Below are 17,120 nucleotides of genomic sequence, written 5' to 3'. Positions count from 1 at the left end.
TTACGCACGAGGAAGGGTTAGCACCCTCGTAACGCCCAAAATCGGTACCAAATTGATTATTGATGTCTTTGTGTCGAAAGTTAAAAAGATTTTAAAATAAGCTTGAATGATGAAATTTGCAAAAGGATAACCAATTGTCCAAGTCATGTAAAGAAATCGAGTCCCAATACGTTAGGGTACAATTCCTCATAATCCCCGAACTTTGAATATCACTTTTATTTTATGCGAAAATCTTCATTTCAAGAAAGTAACATGCCACACCCAATACGTTAGGGCACGACAAGCTAAGTTCTTAAAAATGATTTTTATGCTCATGCATTTTGAATAAAGAATATTCTCGGTCATTTAAGATTGACAAAGAAAATCAGAACCTAATACGTTAGGGCTCAATTTTCCTTGAAAATCCCAAACTCCGAATAATGCTTTTATTCAAAAAAACCTTTGAATTAAGAAAATAACTTTGATGTATGGTTAAAACCAAAATATATTTTCAGAAGGGTATGTTATAAAGTTAATATACATAATAAAGTAAACATTTTAATACGTATTATACATATTTTTACAAAGCATGTATACATACATAAATACAATATATAAGTAAATTCACAGATATGTGCATGCATTTATATATATAATATAGCGTATATAAAAGTTTAAAGGGTAAAAGATAAAATATAAAAAAATAAAATGTATGTAAAACGTTTGTGAAACATATGTATACACTTTTAAAGCTCAAGAACATATATATATATATATACTAGTAAAAAAATAAAAAAAGTTATACGTTTGTAAAAGTAAAAAAAATGAAACCGAAATATAAAAACGATATGTATATATGTACATGAAAATAATGAATAATATTAATAATAATAGACAATAATAGTAATAATAAACAAGTAATAGTACCATAAAATAATAACATAAAAAAATAATTAAAATAGTTTTTTAAAAAAATGGATTAAATTGAATAAAAGACGAAAAAGCAGGGGGCGAATTCAAAAATAAATAAAAAAGGATCAACTTGAACGCACGAGCAACAATGGGGGACTAAGAGGGAAATTGATCCCACCCTCCAAAACGCTACACATTGAGGGACCAAATCAAAACAAAAATAAAATACGCGGCCAATTTTTAAAAAACAAAACAGATCTAATTGAAGCGCATTGCAAAAAGGGAGGACCCCAAGCGCAAATTCCCCAAATGGCCAGAACGCGCCGATCCTCCCCTCCGGGTCGGGTCACCGCGCGGGTCAAGGCTTGGGTAAAACGGCGCCATTTTAGTCTCCTATTTAAAGCAGTTTTTTTTTCTAAAACCATTTGAAACAGAATAAAAAAATAAAAAAAAATAAAAAATAAAAAAAAAAACTCAAAGGCCCTCTGCTAGGGTTTTCTTTCGCCCCCTTTTTGCATCGCTGCCGCAAACGGCCTCCGTCACGTTTTTGCCGATCGGAGATGCGACGCGATGAGCTCCGAAGGTAAGTTTCTTTCCTTTATTTTTATTATTGCAATATATAAAAAAAAAACCAAATCGGAAAAAGAAAGGAAAAAAAATCTTAAAAAATCGACTGATCACCTCTTTAAAAAAAAGAATAATCGATTTGCTCTTATTGATTTTTTCCCTCTGTTTTTCGGTCCCCCTTTTTTACAGATTAAAAGTGGCCTTTTATAGGCCGAAAAGAAAAAAAGAAAATAAATCGATGATATTGTTTCTTTGCTTGTTTTTCTCCTCCGAATTCTTTGAGTCCGCGATTGCAGGAGTTCGTGGAGCGAACGACGCGCGTGGGGAGGCCGATCTCCGAGTCCTGCAGCGACTGGATGCTTGCTGGAGACGTCGGGCGCGACGTGGGGCTGCTAGGTGCGTTTGGGGGCTCGCTGCGGCGCCAAACCCTTGCTACACTAGGGTTTCAGCCTAGTTTTTTTAATTATTGGGCCATTTAGTTTGTTGGGCCTGTAAAAAGAATTGGGCTACGCCCAATAATTTATTTGTGCGGGCCCGGGCTAATTGGGCTTGCTACAATATATATAAAAGGAAAAGAAAAGATGAAGAGAATTTTATAATTTTTCTTCTTCATATTGGTCCTTAGTAAGAAAAGAATAAAAAAAAAATTTCTTTATCATTTTTCCTCCAAATTTGAAGTATAAGGTAAGTCTTTCTTCAAACTTTTCATAGTTTTTGAATATTTGAAGCTTGTTTTACATATATGTACCAATAGTTTTTGTTTTATCAAGTATATTAAAAGTTATCATTAAAGGATATTGATGGAACTTGGAAGCTTATAAAATTAAGTGAAATGTGTATGTTTTTTTTTATGGAAAATGATTAAGAGACGATTTCTAACTTATTAGAAGTGTAAAAATGAAACAAAATAGTTAGATAATGTTATAGTAAGTTTCGGCCAAAGTGAAGGAGAGGAAGAAAACCTTAGCCACTTTGTTTAAAATTATGTCAAATGATAGCTTGTGAAGTAGTGAGCATCCTTGTGAAAACGGAATAAAAAATGGTTAACCGAGTCAAATGATAGCTATTTCATCTTAATTGTTGGAATATTGCTACTTTTGAATATATATTTTTATATGTTTAAACCGATTGTCATGTTAGAATACTGGTTCTTTTGAATAAATTATTTATATGTTTAAATCGACTATTTCATAGCACTTCTAATTTTAGCTTGGCCCCCTCAAGATTAATATTCTGGCTCCGCCACTATAAATAATAGTAAGTACAAATACAATTGATTTAAGTAATAAGGTATACATAATTCAATTAAATTGTAAATATTATATTAAAATAAATTTTAGTCTGGTGGTAAAATTAATATGTTGGCTATGTAAATAACACAAGTTCAAACCTAACACTATGCAAATTTTTAGTAGGTTTGTTAAAAATAAAAGATTAAAATATGTTAAAATAATATAATTTATTTTAATTATAGAAGGATATTTTGTAATTCTTCTAACTAAGTTGGTGCCCAATCGACTATAACACCAACTCAATAAATGGCTTAAATAATAAAATAATAAAATATAGATTAAATATTTTATAATTAAAAGAGTACAATAAAAACTTTTGAAACCAATTAAAGTAAAAATGAAAATAATGATAAATTTTGATTTTTTTATTGTTAGCTACTAATTAAATGAAAAAATATATCTTAAAAATTAAATGAAAAAAAATCTAAATATTGAATATTAATGCATCTATTTTTGTAGTGATAAATCGAATAATTTAAGCTAGAAAGTATATTTCAACATAAACTAAAATGTAACTTTAATAAAATATTTTTAATATTTAAGATTCAATAATAAAAATATATTTAACTTGTTGTAAATACATTAAATGGATGTCTATAACCTTTAAAATTTATGAAAGTAATGAGTTAAACCCCCATCAATATTAAAGATGCTTAATGTACGTGTTAATGAAGCAGTTAAATAAGCTTCATTCATTTATGTTGCATTGAATGTTAATGGCTTATATATAGCTCTTTTATAAATGAAAAGAGGAGACGAGAAAATTCTCTATTTACTTTGAGTGTTCTTTTATTTAATTATTTTATAACACGTTATCAGCACAAGCTTCTACGAGTTCATAGTGAAGTTCACGTCATTTCACTTTATATAATTTGCCCGTATAACTCCCGTTAAATTATATACCAATATGAATATTCAACAAAATTACAATGGACCCAAAATCAATGGAGACATGTGTCTTGCAGATAGTGCTACAACACATACGATACTTAATGATAAAAAATAATTTTCTCATTTGGCAATGAGTAATGCCAATGTTAATACAATATCGGGTAGTTCAAAACTTATTGAAGGCTCTGGAAGAGCTATTATATTATTACCTAAAGGTACAAAATTTGTCATTGATGATGCTTAATATTCCATTAAGTCTCAAAGAAATTTATTGAGTTTTAAAGATATTCGTCTTAATGGATATCATATTGAGACTATGAATGAGAAAAATATTGAATATCTATATATTACAAATGTTGAATGTGGAAAGAAATATGTTTTGGAAAGGCTACTTGCTTTTTCATCAGGTTTATATTATACACATATTAGTGCAATTGAGTCACATGTTACTACAAACCAGAAGTTTGTAGAACCACATACTTTTACTATTTGACATGATCGATTAGGCTATCCCGAATCTATTATGATGCGAAGAATCATCGATAATTCAATTGGACACCCATTAAAGAACCAAAAGATTCTTGAATTCAAGAATTTATCTTGTGTTGCTTGTTCTCAAAGAAAATTAATTATTAGACCATCACCAGCTAAAGTTGGGATTGAATCTCTCACATTTCTAGAACGTATTCAAGGTGATATATGTGGGCCCATTCATCCACCATGTGGACCATTCCGATATTTTATGGTATTAATAGATGCATCTAGCAGGTGGTCACATGTGTGTTTATTATCGACTCACAACCTGGCGTTTACGAGACTACTTGATCAAATAATTCGATTAAGAGCACAATTTCCAGATTATGCAATCAAAACTATTTGTCTTGATAATGCTGGTGAGTTTACATCCCAAGCTTTTAATGATTATTGTATGTCAATTGGGATAAAAGTTGAACATCTTATAGCTCATGTTCACAAAAAAAATGGTTTAGCTGAATCGTTTATCAAACGCCTCTAACTAATAGCTCAGTCATTGCTTATGAGAACAAAACTCCCTGTTACAGCTTGAGGATATGCTATTTTGCATGTGTAAGCACTTGTGCACTTAAGACCAACAAGTTATAATAAGTACTCCCATTACAATTGGCTTTTGGTCAGGAGCCAAATATTTCCCATCTTAGAATTTTTGGATGTGCAATATATGTTCCAATTGCTCCACCACAACACATAAAGATGTGTTCTCAAAGGAGGTTGGGAATATATGTTGGTTATGAATCTTCTTCTATAATTAAATATGTTAAACCATTAACTGGAGATTTATTTACTGCATGATTTATTGATTGTCATTTTGATGAAACAACATTCCCAAAATTAAGGGGAGAGAAAATACAACTGGTAAAAGAAATTACACGGAATAGATCATCATTATCTCAATTAGATCCTCGCACAAGTCAATGTGAACAAGAAGTTCAAAAGATCATACATTTGCAAAACATCGCTAATCAACTGCCAGATTTATTTACTGACCAAAAGAGAATTACAAAATCTCACATACCAGCTGAAAATGCTCAAATATCAATTGATATCCCAATAGGGCAAATTGTTAATGCAAAAGAAAGTAATCCACGCCTGAAGCGTGGAAGGCCAATCGGTTCCAAAGATAAAAATCCTCGTACAAGCAAAGAAGCAATTATTCAATATGGTAATTGTAACATCCCTAACCCGTATCCGTCATCGAATTAGGGTTACGAGGCATTACTGTAAAAGACACAATTCAACACAATCATTTATCACCTTTTATTCACCAAAGAATAAAAATACATTTGTAACATTACTAAACTCGAATGTCCACGAATCATTTATACTAGATTCGAATATATGAATCATAAAGCTATTCCACATCAAATGTTTAATCAAACTAACAGATGAAAACCAAATTCAAACCATATATCATAAATTTATAAAATTCTTACATGTGTACCACTTAACCAAACATATTTTACTATTATAAAACATCATATCGTAATATATATACATTATAATTCCCTTAGCGAAAGTTGTGGCTATATAGTAAGACATCCGGACACTAAATAAACATCAATTATATGTCACTTTCATATACTCAACTTACAACAATACATCCATTATATTAACTTACCCACTTGCATATTTAAACCACAACTAACCATATCAATTCATAACATTAACTAATATCAATATAAATTATTTACTATATTTGTACATGTACATATTAATTGAAGCTGAACTATATCAAAAGGAAAAATGGGCAAAATTATACAAGTACATACAAGCAATTTCTAAATGACTGAATTTTAATTGTAAAACTAACCATTTCATACACCGCCCACTTGACTATACTTAACCATTTTCTAAGTTCAATAATCAAAATTAAATATGCCAAATTCATATGCTATGTACCAGGCCAAAATTTCATATGCACAACCAAATCCATTAATCCAATATTTGGTCATCACATTTAACCTCCAAAAATTATTCATGCCATTTTCATCTTGAACCATACCTAAAAACTCACTCATTCAAGCATATAATATGTGCATGCTTAACCATTACAGACCGATTTAAATAACCTTTACACAATCGAACATAATTTCATCAATTTACCTCTTCACTGAGCCGAAACACAAAACCAACCACAATTGCAAATCAAATCATATATCAAGCTTACTAAATGAGCTATTTATAAATCATTCATATCATTACTCAACCAAGACATAGAACCAAAACACCGTTCATACTTGTTTTGGAACATACTTACCAAAACGTGTGTATACCATGACCAAAATTACACAACCATCAACTAACTTATTAATCAAACCAAACCATATAACCAAATACCACATAAATATACACCATGAAATATACTTCCATAATAAGCTATTGCCATGACCGAATACATTTAACATTAATATCAAGATTAAGTCATTTTTGCATGGCTAAATATATACACATTTCAAGACTAAACAAAAAAAATGCTAGCCTATACATGCCATATGTTCAAAGTTTCAAGCTTTTAAAATACCGAAATAGAGATCGATAGTGTGACAGACTTCCTTGACGATCCCTGAGCTCGTAACTAGCTTTCCAAAAATTTATAAAACAATGAACAAACACACACACAGTAAGCTTAAATTGCCTAGTAAGTTATAAGCAAATAATTTATCAAATGAACATTAGCATAATTATATCAATATGGCCGAACATGAACAAACTCATGCACATAATAGTCACACCTTTAACATGTATAATTCATATAATCATCTCAAGTATTATACTTACCTATTTTCATGAACATTTAATTTCGCACGTACCTGAGCCATTTAACTCGATTTCACACTCAATCTTAACTTAACACTGCTCGTTGAACCATTCAGAATCAATAAGGATACTTGGATAACTCGAAAAGCTCGTACAATGCCTACGTCCCAGACGAGGTTTTACATGTAATCAAATATCGATACCACTGTCCTAGACAAGGTCTTACACGTAAATCTCAATTCAATGCCAACGTCCCAGACGTGGTCTTACACGAAATCACATATTGAAATCCTATGTCATGACATATATATCCTAACTATTCCTATGGTTCATACGGGGCTTTCGGACGTAATTCGATTGATTCAATCTCGTATCTACTTCTCCCACACTTATATCAATTTGGCAAACTCATATATAGTTACAAAAATTCAATTCAGCGTAACTAAATACATTTTCATATAAATTAACAACAATTATTTACTTATGAACTTACATCGTACGGAGACGAACGGACCAGAATAGCTATTCGACTACTTTTGATTTCCCTCGCTCCAAGTCCAATTTCTTTCTCTTTTGATCTAAATTAATTCAAATTTTATTTGTTTAATAACATATTCACTCAAATTCTTCTAAAAATACACAATTTGGGCAATTTGCACTTTAGCCCCTAGCATTTCACATTTTCACTTAGTCCCTATTTCAAAACAACACAAAATACTCAAAATTTCACTAAACCCATGTTAGGCCGAATTCTCCTTAGGTCCCTAGCAGCCCATCTATTTCACATTTTGACCCCTAAGTTTACAAATTTCATAATTTAATCCTTAATACACATTTTTATCAAAAATTACTTAATTAAACATAATAATCTAACATATATTTATTTTTCATCACCAAACACAAAAATCATCAAGCTATCAATAATGACAAATCTCAACTTCATCATGCAATTAGAAAATTAAAGCATGGGCTAGCTAAAATACGAAGCAATAATCTCAAAAACATAAAAATTATTAAAAACTGAACAAAACTCATACCTCAAATTTAACTTTAAAGTGCTGAACCCTTAAACAAAGTAAATGGCTTCCTTTTCTTCTCACATTCGGCCATAAAAGATGAACACCCACTAACTTATTGATTTGTTTTATTTATTTCTTATTAATATACCATTTACTATTTTAACCTTTGTAATTTAATTAGAAAACCATATAACAAAAGCCCATAACCGTCCACTACATTGTTCCATGGTCAACTATCCACTTAAGGAGTTCACCTTTAATTAATTAAAGCAATTTAACAATTTAACAAATAGCGTTATCCTTTTTCATTTTACGCGATTAAGTCCTTTTTTTAAAATTGAACACACAAACGATAAAATTTTCACACGAAATTTTCACACACATAATTAACATGTTGTAGACACCAAAAATAATATTAAAATATTATTTTGACTTAGATTTATGGTCTCGAAACCACTGTCCGACTAAGGTCTAAACCGGGCTGTTACAGTAATATTGTGGAGGCAATTGCCAAGAAGAGGCCAAAGATATAACTAATCAAAAAACCCCAGAAGAGGTTCAAGTACCTGAAAATGGTGATAACAAAGAAATCTCAATAAGTTATGTTACTTCAGGAAAAAGATAAAACCGAAAAAATATAGTTGTCGACAACAATTTTGCTTATAATGTTGCTATTGAAATAGCAAAAGAAAATGAGGATCCTAAGCCTAAATCTATTGAGGAATGTAGAATTAGAAAAGATTGACCAAAATGGAAAGACGCAATTCAAGCAGAATTAAATTCACTTTCTAAACGTGAAGTTTTTGGACCTATAGTCCAAACACCTAAATATGTAAAGGCGATAGGATATAAATGGATATTTGTGAGAAAACGAAATGAGAAAAATGAAGTCGTAACATATAAAACATGACTTGTAGCACAAGGATTTTCGCAAAGGCCCGACATTGATTATGAAGAGACATGTTCTCCTGTGGTGGATGGAATCACGTTTAGATACCTTATTACTCTGGCAGTACGTGAAAAACTTGACATGCATCTAATGGATGTCGTTACAGCCTATTTGTATGCTACACTTGATAGTGAAATTTATACGAAAATCCTAGAAGGATTTAAAATCCCTGAAGGATATAGAGCTTCCAAGAAAAATTGCTCAATCAGATTAAAGAAAATTGTATATGGATTAAAAATGTAACACCTCTTACCCGTATTCGATGCCGGAATAGGGTACGAGGCATTACTAAAACACATACACTTGTATACGTATTAAACCGATTTGCAAAATTTCATCCGAATTAAAACTTTTTAAATTATTAACGTGCTTTTATAATTCTTTACAACCTATCCTCGAAATATTATATTCATAAATAATAGAGCCTATAAGACTCGATACAAACTCATTCATATACTCAATTTATCCATTAAATTATTTCAACCTTGAATAATTCACATTATGCTAAAATCAACACTAATAACAATCATAAATCTCTTCATATTAATTTCACATATTACTACATTACATATCTCGAGCATATGCCAAAAATTCAGTATACACAACCATCAACAAACTCATTTCTCCTTTAGTCGACTAGTAAATTAGCCTTAATATTCATATCAACCATTAAATCTCACCATTTTATAACATCTCATAACCAAATGATTCTAATAACAAGATATTTTATAATCATCCTTATGACTACAGATATTTCACAAAGCATGATTATCACCCAAAGATTATCTATGTACCAAAATGACTAATTCACAAGTAATAACAATTCAATGTTTTATTTCAGTTCCATTCAATTCATAACTCTTCGTGTTCACAATTCAAATTAATTTCTCAATCCAATTTGCATTTCAATACTACAATAATTCTTTTAATTCAAATCATATCAATAATAGTTCTCATTCAACTCACAAACAAGTCAATATCGATATTTACCTTATGTTTATTACTAAACATATTATTCAAATTTCAACAATTTCTATTAATAAATTCAATACCGATACGAATCTACTATTCAATTTGGCGTTTATCGATTATAAACGAACATATGGAAAATTATACACAAATCACTCGTATATTTTATTTTTCCTCCTCCTCCTCTCCATTCCACATCCTTAGTGTACATAACGCTTTTAGAAATAACATTCTCTATAGTTTCACTATCCATTCAACTTCAAATAAGTTGTCTAGTCAAGTTGCAGTCACTAAATTATTTTTATCTCGATATATAGAGCTCCAAATTAAGTTCCGTTAATTTTCCTTAAAACTAGACTCACATATATTCTTACCATAAAATTTTCAGAATTTTTTCCTTGGCCAATTAGTACAGTTTATTCTTTAGAGTCACCCCTGTTTCACTGCTCAACATCTCTGACCTCTCTTCACTAAAAATGAATTATCTCATTGTACAGATTTTGGATGATATTTCCATTTGTTTTCTTTGAAAATAGACTCATTAATAATTCTAAGCGTATAAATTATAACTCATATTTATTTTTTTACAATTTTTAATGATTTTTCCAAGTCAAAACAGGGGATTCCGAAATCATTCCGACCCCACCTCACTAAAATTCAAATATATCAAAATATACAACTCTTTTGCTTGCACTGTTTCTTTTATATGAAAGTAGACTCATTAAGCTTTAATTCTGTATCTCATTCAACCACTAAATCAATTTTTACAATTTTTGGTGATTTTTCAAACTAATGTCACTTTCACTGTCCAAATCTGTTCTGTTTAACACTATAATAATTTATTTTGTAAGCACGGTACAAAACTTCATCACTCCAGTGACTCTTTGGCAACTCATCACATTTTAATCACATATTCATATTTTTTTTTTGCAATTTCTTATATCTCATTGAATGTAATACCCCGAAAATTTCTACAGTAAAGTAAGATAATATCTCTGATATAGTAAAATAAGGAAATAAAGTGCTAAAAAGGGGTAATTTTGAGTTATAGCAATATTGGGAAGTAAATTATAACATATTAATTCAAGAAAGGATTAAATCGCAAAACTGAGAAAAGTTTTGTTACCCAAGAGTAAATACTTAAAAGTTGACGGGTTAAAGTGTAAATATGAAAAAGTTGAAGGACCAATGGTGTAAATATTTTAAGGGTGGAATAATCTAGAAACTAAGAAAAATGGATGGATTAGGACCAAACTGAAAAAGGTGAAGAAGTTTGAGGGACTAAATCACAATTTTACCAAATTAAGTGATGACTCAAGGATGGAATTTTAAAAGATCATAAAGGGCAAAATTGTCAATTAGAAGAGAGAGAAATCTAGAAGATAAGGATGATGTTGGAGATATTTTAGATTAATAAATAAATATTAGTTTATTAATATTTTAATTTGATTTTTTTAAAAATGATATTATTTTATTATTAATTTATTTAGTATATATATGTGTGTGGAAAGAAGGATGAAAAGTAGCCATCCTCACCATTTTTGCATGCATTAACGTGAGAAGAAGAGGAGAAGAAAGAACGCTTTGCTTTCTTTACAATTTGGTCCTTTCACCAAAAATCCACCATTTTTACTTAAAAATCAAAGAAATTTCCATTGCCACCAAGAGAGAAAATTGACAAAGAGACTATGGGGAGCTAGAATATCAAGTTAGATTCAAGAAATAGAGGCTGGAGGAGAGAGAAAATCAAGTTAAAGATTGAAGTCAATTGAGCAAGGTAAGAACATCATGATTTCAATATATTTTTGAGTTTGATATTATTGAAAAAGTGTGAGATTGATGTTAATGTAGGGTTTTATTATATAAAGTTATATGTTCTTGATATGTTAGTGAAGAGAAAATAAGAGAAAGTGTTGAGAAATAGTGTAAAAAAGAAAATAAGAGTGTTATAGACTTAGTAATCAATATTCGCACTAAAGCAATTTTGGACAGCAACAGTAGGTTAATTTTGAAAATCACCATAAATTGTGGAAATTGAATTATAGGATGAATAAAATATGAAATTAAAGCTTATTGAGTCTAGTTTCACATAGAAGAAACAGTGTAAGTAATGAAATTATAAATTATGAGATATAATAGGTTATGTGAGATAAGGTCAGAATGATTTTGAGTTCCCCTGGTTTGACTTTGGAAAATCATTAAAAATTTTTTAAAAAATAATTATGGGATAAAATTTATATTCTTAGAATATTTTATGAGTCTATTTTCAAAAAAAAAAAAACGGAAACATCATCCGAATTCTGTACAATTAGATAATTTATTTTAAGTGAAGAGTGGTCGGAACTGTCAGACAGTGAAACAGGGGAAACTTTAAAGAATAAACTGTACCATTTGGATGAACCAAAAATTCTGAAAATTTTATGGCAAGAAGATATGTGAGTCTAGTTTCAGGGAAAATTAACTGATCTTAATTTGTATTTTTTTAGCTCAAGATACAAATAATTTAGTAACTATGACTCAAATTGACAGTTTTGAATAAATTTACAAGAAAATAGTGAAAATTATAGACAATATTACTTATAAGCATGTTATATAAATTAAGGATGTGGAATGGAGAGGAGGAGGAGGAAAATAAATGTATGAATATTATGCTATCATGGATTTGCATTACAAATGGTTAATTTGCATGATTTGGGTTCGAGGACTAAATTGAATAAAAGTAAAATTTTAGGGGCAATTTTGGAAAAATGTAAAAAATGACCAATTTGCATGAAATGAGTTGTTTTATTAAAATGAAAAATTAATTTAGATCAAGATCGGGTAGAAAATCGAGAAAATGGAAAATTACCAGAATGCTCTTGTATTTTAGTATTTTTACAATTTAACTCGGTAAGTTCGTGTAACTTGAATTATATGCTTAAATGCTTGAAATATATTTTTATCGATGTGATTATGATTTGGATGTTTATTCTATGATAATTGATGAAGTATTGATATTCTTGATGAAAAGAGAAAATAAATCCCGGTTGAATGAAAGGAAAATTCGATGGATCTCTGAAAAGGAATTGACGGTAAAAAGGATCTAGCCCGGACGGGTGATCCTATCCTGGTATAGCCCTCCCGAAGAATATGTGTGAAAAAGATCTAGCCCGGACGGGTGATCTTGATATAGCCCTCCCGAAGAATATGTGGAAAATGGATTTAGCCCGGACGGGTAATCCGAATTAGGGTCTGAATTTAGCCTGGACTGGTAATTCAAATCCAAGCTCATTAGAGTAATTGTTGTTGTAGGGTATTTAGCCTGGACTGGTAATCCTGACAATACTCTATGAGTTTATATTACAGGGGATTTAGCCTGGACTGGTAATCCCGCTGTAAGGATGAGGTTCGCGGTAGTGTGCTATCTTGCGGATTTAGCTCGATGGTAATCCATTGTAAGGATGAGGTTCATGAGTGTGCTCTCTGAAATGGAAATGTGCGCACATGAATATGAATTGACGGACCCGGAATTGTACACTAAAAGTGTACCTCTAAAAATCCATCGAATTTCTGAGAAATTCAACGGGATAAATATGGAAAATAATAACGGTATTAGAAAATATGGAATTGAATTATTATTGGTATTGATCGAAATAAATGTAACCATTGATATTTAAATGATATAACGGGTAAAGTTTTGAAGTGAGATAACATGAATTTGAAATGAACTATTACTGGTATGTACAAAATTCATGAAAATGATGGTACATGAAATATCGAAATAATGAAATGGAAATGAAGCATTAAATTGCATGAGTATGTATCGGGTTTCGTAGGCCCTAATTATTATGATCATAATATTTTGAGGATATATTATGAAAAATTATAAAAGCATGTTAATAATTTTGAAAATTTTAATTTAGATGAAATTTATAACTCGGTTAAATACGTTTACAAGCGTATGGGTTCTGGTAATGCCTCGTACCTTATTTCGGTGTTGACTACGGGTAAGGGGTGTTACATTGAACATGTTGGTATAATAGCGAATATTTGGTGGTTTGCACATAGTACCACTCGATTAACTATTATCATTCGATACCCGTAGTAGCCTTCACATAAAACTACACACGTGATCAAACTTTCCGATTCACGTAGTAGCCTGTACATAGTACTACACACGTGATCGAAGCTATCCGGTATGCATAGTAGCCTGCACATAGTACTACACATGCTACCTTTCGTTCCGGTACACATAGTAGTCTACACATAGTACTACACACGTGACCATCACTTTCACTTTCATATAGTGGCCTACACACAGTCCGTGCCACATATGTAAACATTTCTGTCACTTCATTCGTATCCCTTTTTATTCCTAATATTCAATAGGAAAATTTCTCACTTTTTTTCATTTTTTTTCTTTCTCACTAATCAAAGTCAATTCCATGTCTTTCTTGACTTATAATAACACATTTAACTTATTTAACACTCACATTATTCAATCCAGTCCAAAAATCACATTTTGGAAAATTATATTTTTGCCCCTAAAGTTTCACAAAATTACAATTTTACCCCTAGGCTCGGAAATTAAACTTTATTCCCTTTTCTTATGTTTAATGACATGCTGAACATTTTTCCCTCCTATGACAACATCAAATTCTTGCTCTATAGTGCACTTATGCACATTAAGTATTTTTACCGATTTTGCCAATTTACTCATTTTCACTGAAAATCGTTTAGACAAAATCGTTTAACATAATTCTAAGCTTCATATTCCATCATAAAACATCAAAATTCACACTTTTCATCTATGGGTAATTTTCCAAACATAAATTCTAGCTCGAATTAATGGGAGAATTAGCTTAAGCTAGTTACCGAGATTCTAAAAATATAAAGAACAAGAAAAACGGGGCTAGAACAGACTTGCCATGAAGCTTGAAAGAATGAACAAACCCTAGCCATGGAGTGACCTGATATTCAGCCAGCCCCCTTGAGAAGATGATGAAATTTTGGCTTCTTTTGTCTTTTTAATTTGTTTTAATTTCTAAATTACCAAAATGCCCTTAACTTAAAAATATCCTATTTCACCCATTTCATGTCCATTTTTGTCCATGACATAACAAATGGTCTAATTACCATTTAAGGACCTCCAATTTAAAATTTCATAACAATTAGACACTCCTAACATATAGAACTCAACTTTTGCACTTTTTACAATTTAGTTCTTTTGGCTAAATTGAGTGCCCAAACGTCGAAATTTTCGAAGGAAATTTTCACGAAGTCTTTCTGTGAAATTGTAGACCATAAAAATATAATTAAAATAAATTTTTTTCTCGTCGAATTTGTGGTCCCGAAACCACTGTTCCGACTAGACCCAAAATCAGGCTGTCACAAAAAAAGCTAGACATATGTGTATAATCGTCTTAGTGAATATTTGTTAAAAGAAGGTTATAAAAACGATTCAATCTATCCATGTGTTTTTATAAAAATGTATGGATCAAACTTTGTGATAATTGCTATTTATGTTGATGACCTAAATGTTATTGGAACTTCTGAAGAGCTTCAAAATGCAGTAAATTATTTAAAAAAAGAATTTGAGATGAAAGATCTTGAAAAAATAAAGCTTTTTCTTGGCCTGCAGATCAAACATTTAAAAGATGGAATTCATGTCCATCAGTTAACTTATATGAAAAAGATCTTAAGAAATTTTATATGGATAAAACACATCCATTGAGTACCCCGATGGTTGTACGATCGTTAGATGTGAATAAAGATCAATTTTGTTCTTGTGAGAATGATGAAGAGTTTCTTGGTCTTGAAGTACTATATCTAAGTGCCATAGGAGCATTGATGTATCTTGCAAACAACACAAGAACTGATATAGCTTTTGCTGTAAACTTATTAGCAAGATTTGGTTCTTCTCCAACACGTAGACTTTGGAATGGAATTAAACATGTATGTAGATATCTCAGAGGGACCATTGATATGAAGTTATTTTATTCAAATGATTCAAAATCCCTATTAGTTGGTTATGCTGATGCTGGATATTTATCGGATCTACATAAAGGTCGATCTCAAACGAGATATTTATTTACATGTGGAGGTACTGCTACATCATGGCGTTCGACAAAGCAGGCATTAGCTGCTACCTCTTCAAGTTATGCTAAAATAATTGAAATGCATGAGGCAAGCTGAGAGTGTGTTTGGCTAATGTTATTAACCCAACATATCCAGAAGATATGTAATTTGCCTTTACAGGAAAATATGCCAACTATCTTATACAAAGATAATGTAGCATGTATAGCTCAATTAAAGGGTTGTTATATCAAAGTTGACAGAATGAAACATGTTTCACCAAAATTATTTTTCACTCATGATCTTGAGAAGAAAGGTGATGTAGAAGTTCAACAAATTCGTTCTAGTGATAATTTAGCAGATCTTTTTACCAAGACATTGCCAACTTCAACATTTGAAAGACTACGAAACAAGATTGGAATGCGTCGACTCAAAGACATAATGTGATGTTGCCATTAGGGGGAGTCTAAAACACATTGTACTCTTTTCCTTTAACCAAAGTTTTGTCCCACTGGGTTTTCCTGGTAAAGGTTTTTAATGAGGTAACTTGTAATAGGAGATTGTGTACTCTTTTTCCTTCATTAAGTTTTTATCTTACTGGGTTTTTCCTAATAAAGGTTTTAATGAGACAAATTTTTATTTAAAAGACATCCAAGGGGGAGTGTTGTAAATACATTAAATGGATGTCTATAACCTTTAAACATTTATGAAAGTAATGAGGTAAATCCCCCATTCATTATTAAAGATGCTTAATGTACGTGTTAATGAAGCGATTAAATAAGCTTCATTCATTTATGTTGCATTGAATGTTAATGGCTTATATATATCTCTTTTATAAATGAAAAGAGGAGATGAGGAAATTCTCTATTTACTTTAAGTGTTTTTATTTAATTATTTTATAACACAACTTAGTAATATAATTAACAACAAAAGATATTTTCATCGATTCAAAATTATTTTAAACTTGTACTTTTATATATGTCAATTACTGATATCACGTGGGTTGCATATTAATATATGTGTTTATAATGTTCAATAAATAGAAGACTTTTCAAATCATAATTAAGTAATTGTGTATTATTGGAAAGGTGTATATATATAATGTTTAAAATATGGAGATATTGCAAATTTTTATTTTTCAATCTTAATTTTTAATGTCTGATGTAAATAAATTAATTATGTTATCAATGCATT

The 17,120-nt window shown here is 30.5% G+C and overlaps 1 protein-coding gene across 1 annotated transcript; it reads left to right on the top strand.

Annotated features, from left to right (window-relative positions):
* Window positions 1–15,593: 15,593 nt before the first annotated feature.
* On the top strand, window positions 15,594–16,046 carry LOC128033900 (secreted RxLR effector protein 161-like). The gene has a single exon (XM_052622393.1). The coding sequence runs from the start codon at window positions 15,594–15,596 to the stop codon at window positions 16,044–16,046; it is 453 nt and encodes a 150-aa protein (XP_052478353.1).
* Window positions 16,047–17,120: the final 1,074 nt, after the last annotated feature.

Source organism: Gossypium raimondii, chromosome 10 (genome assembly GCF_025698545.1).
Source record: "Gossypium raimondii isolate GPD5lz chromosome 10, ASM2569854v1, whole genome shotgun sequence".
In the NCBI taxonomy this organism is placed as follows: Eukaryota; Viridiplantae; Streptophyta; class Magnoliopsida; order Malvales; family Malvaceae; genus Gossypium; species Gossypium raimondii.
This window is presented reverse-complemented; position numbering and strand designations above follow the sequence as displayed.

Excerpts from the sequence above, each read along its gene's own strand:
- LOC128033900 (XM_052622393.1), top strand. The coding sequence starts at position 15,594 with ATGGTTGTACGATCGTTAGATGTGAATAAAGATCAATTTTGTTCTTGT.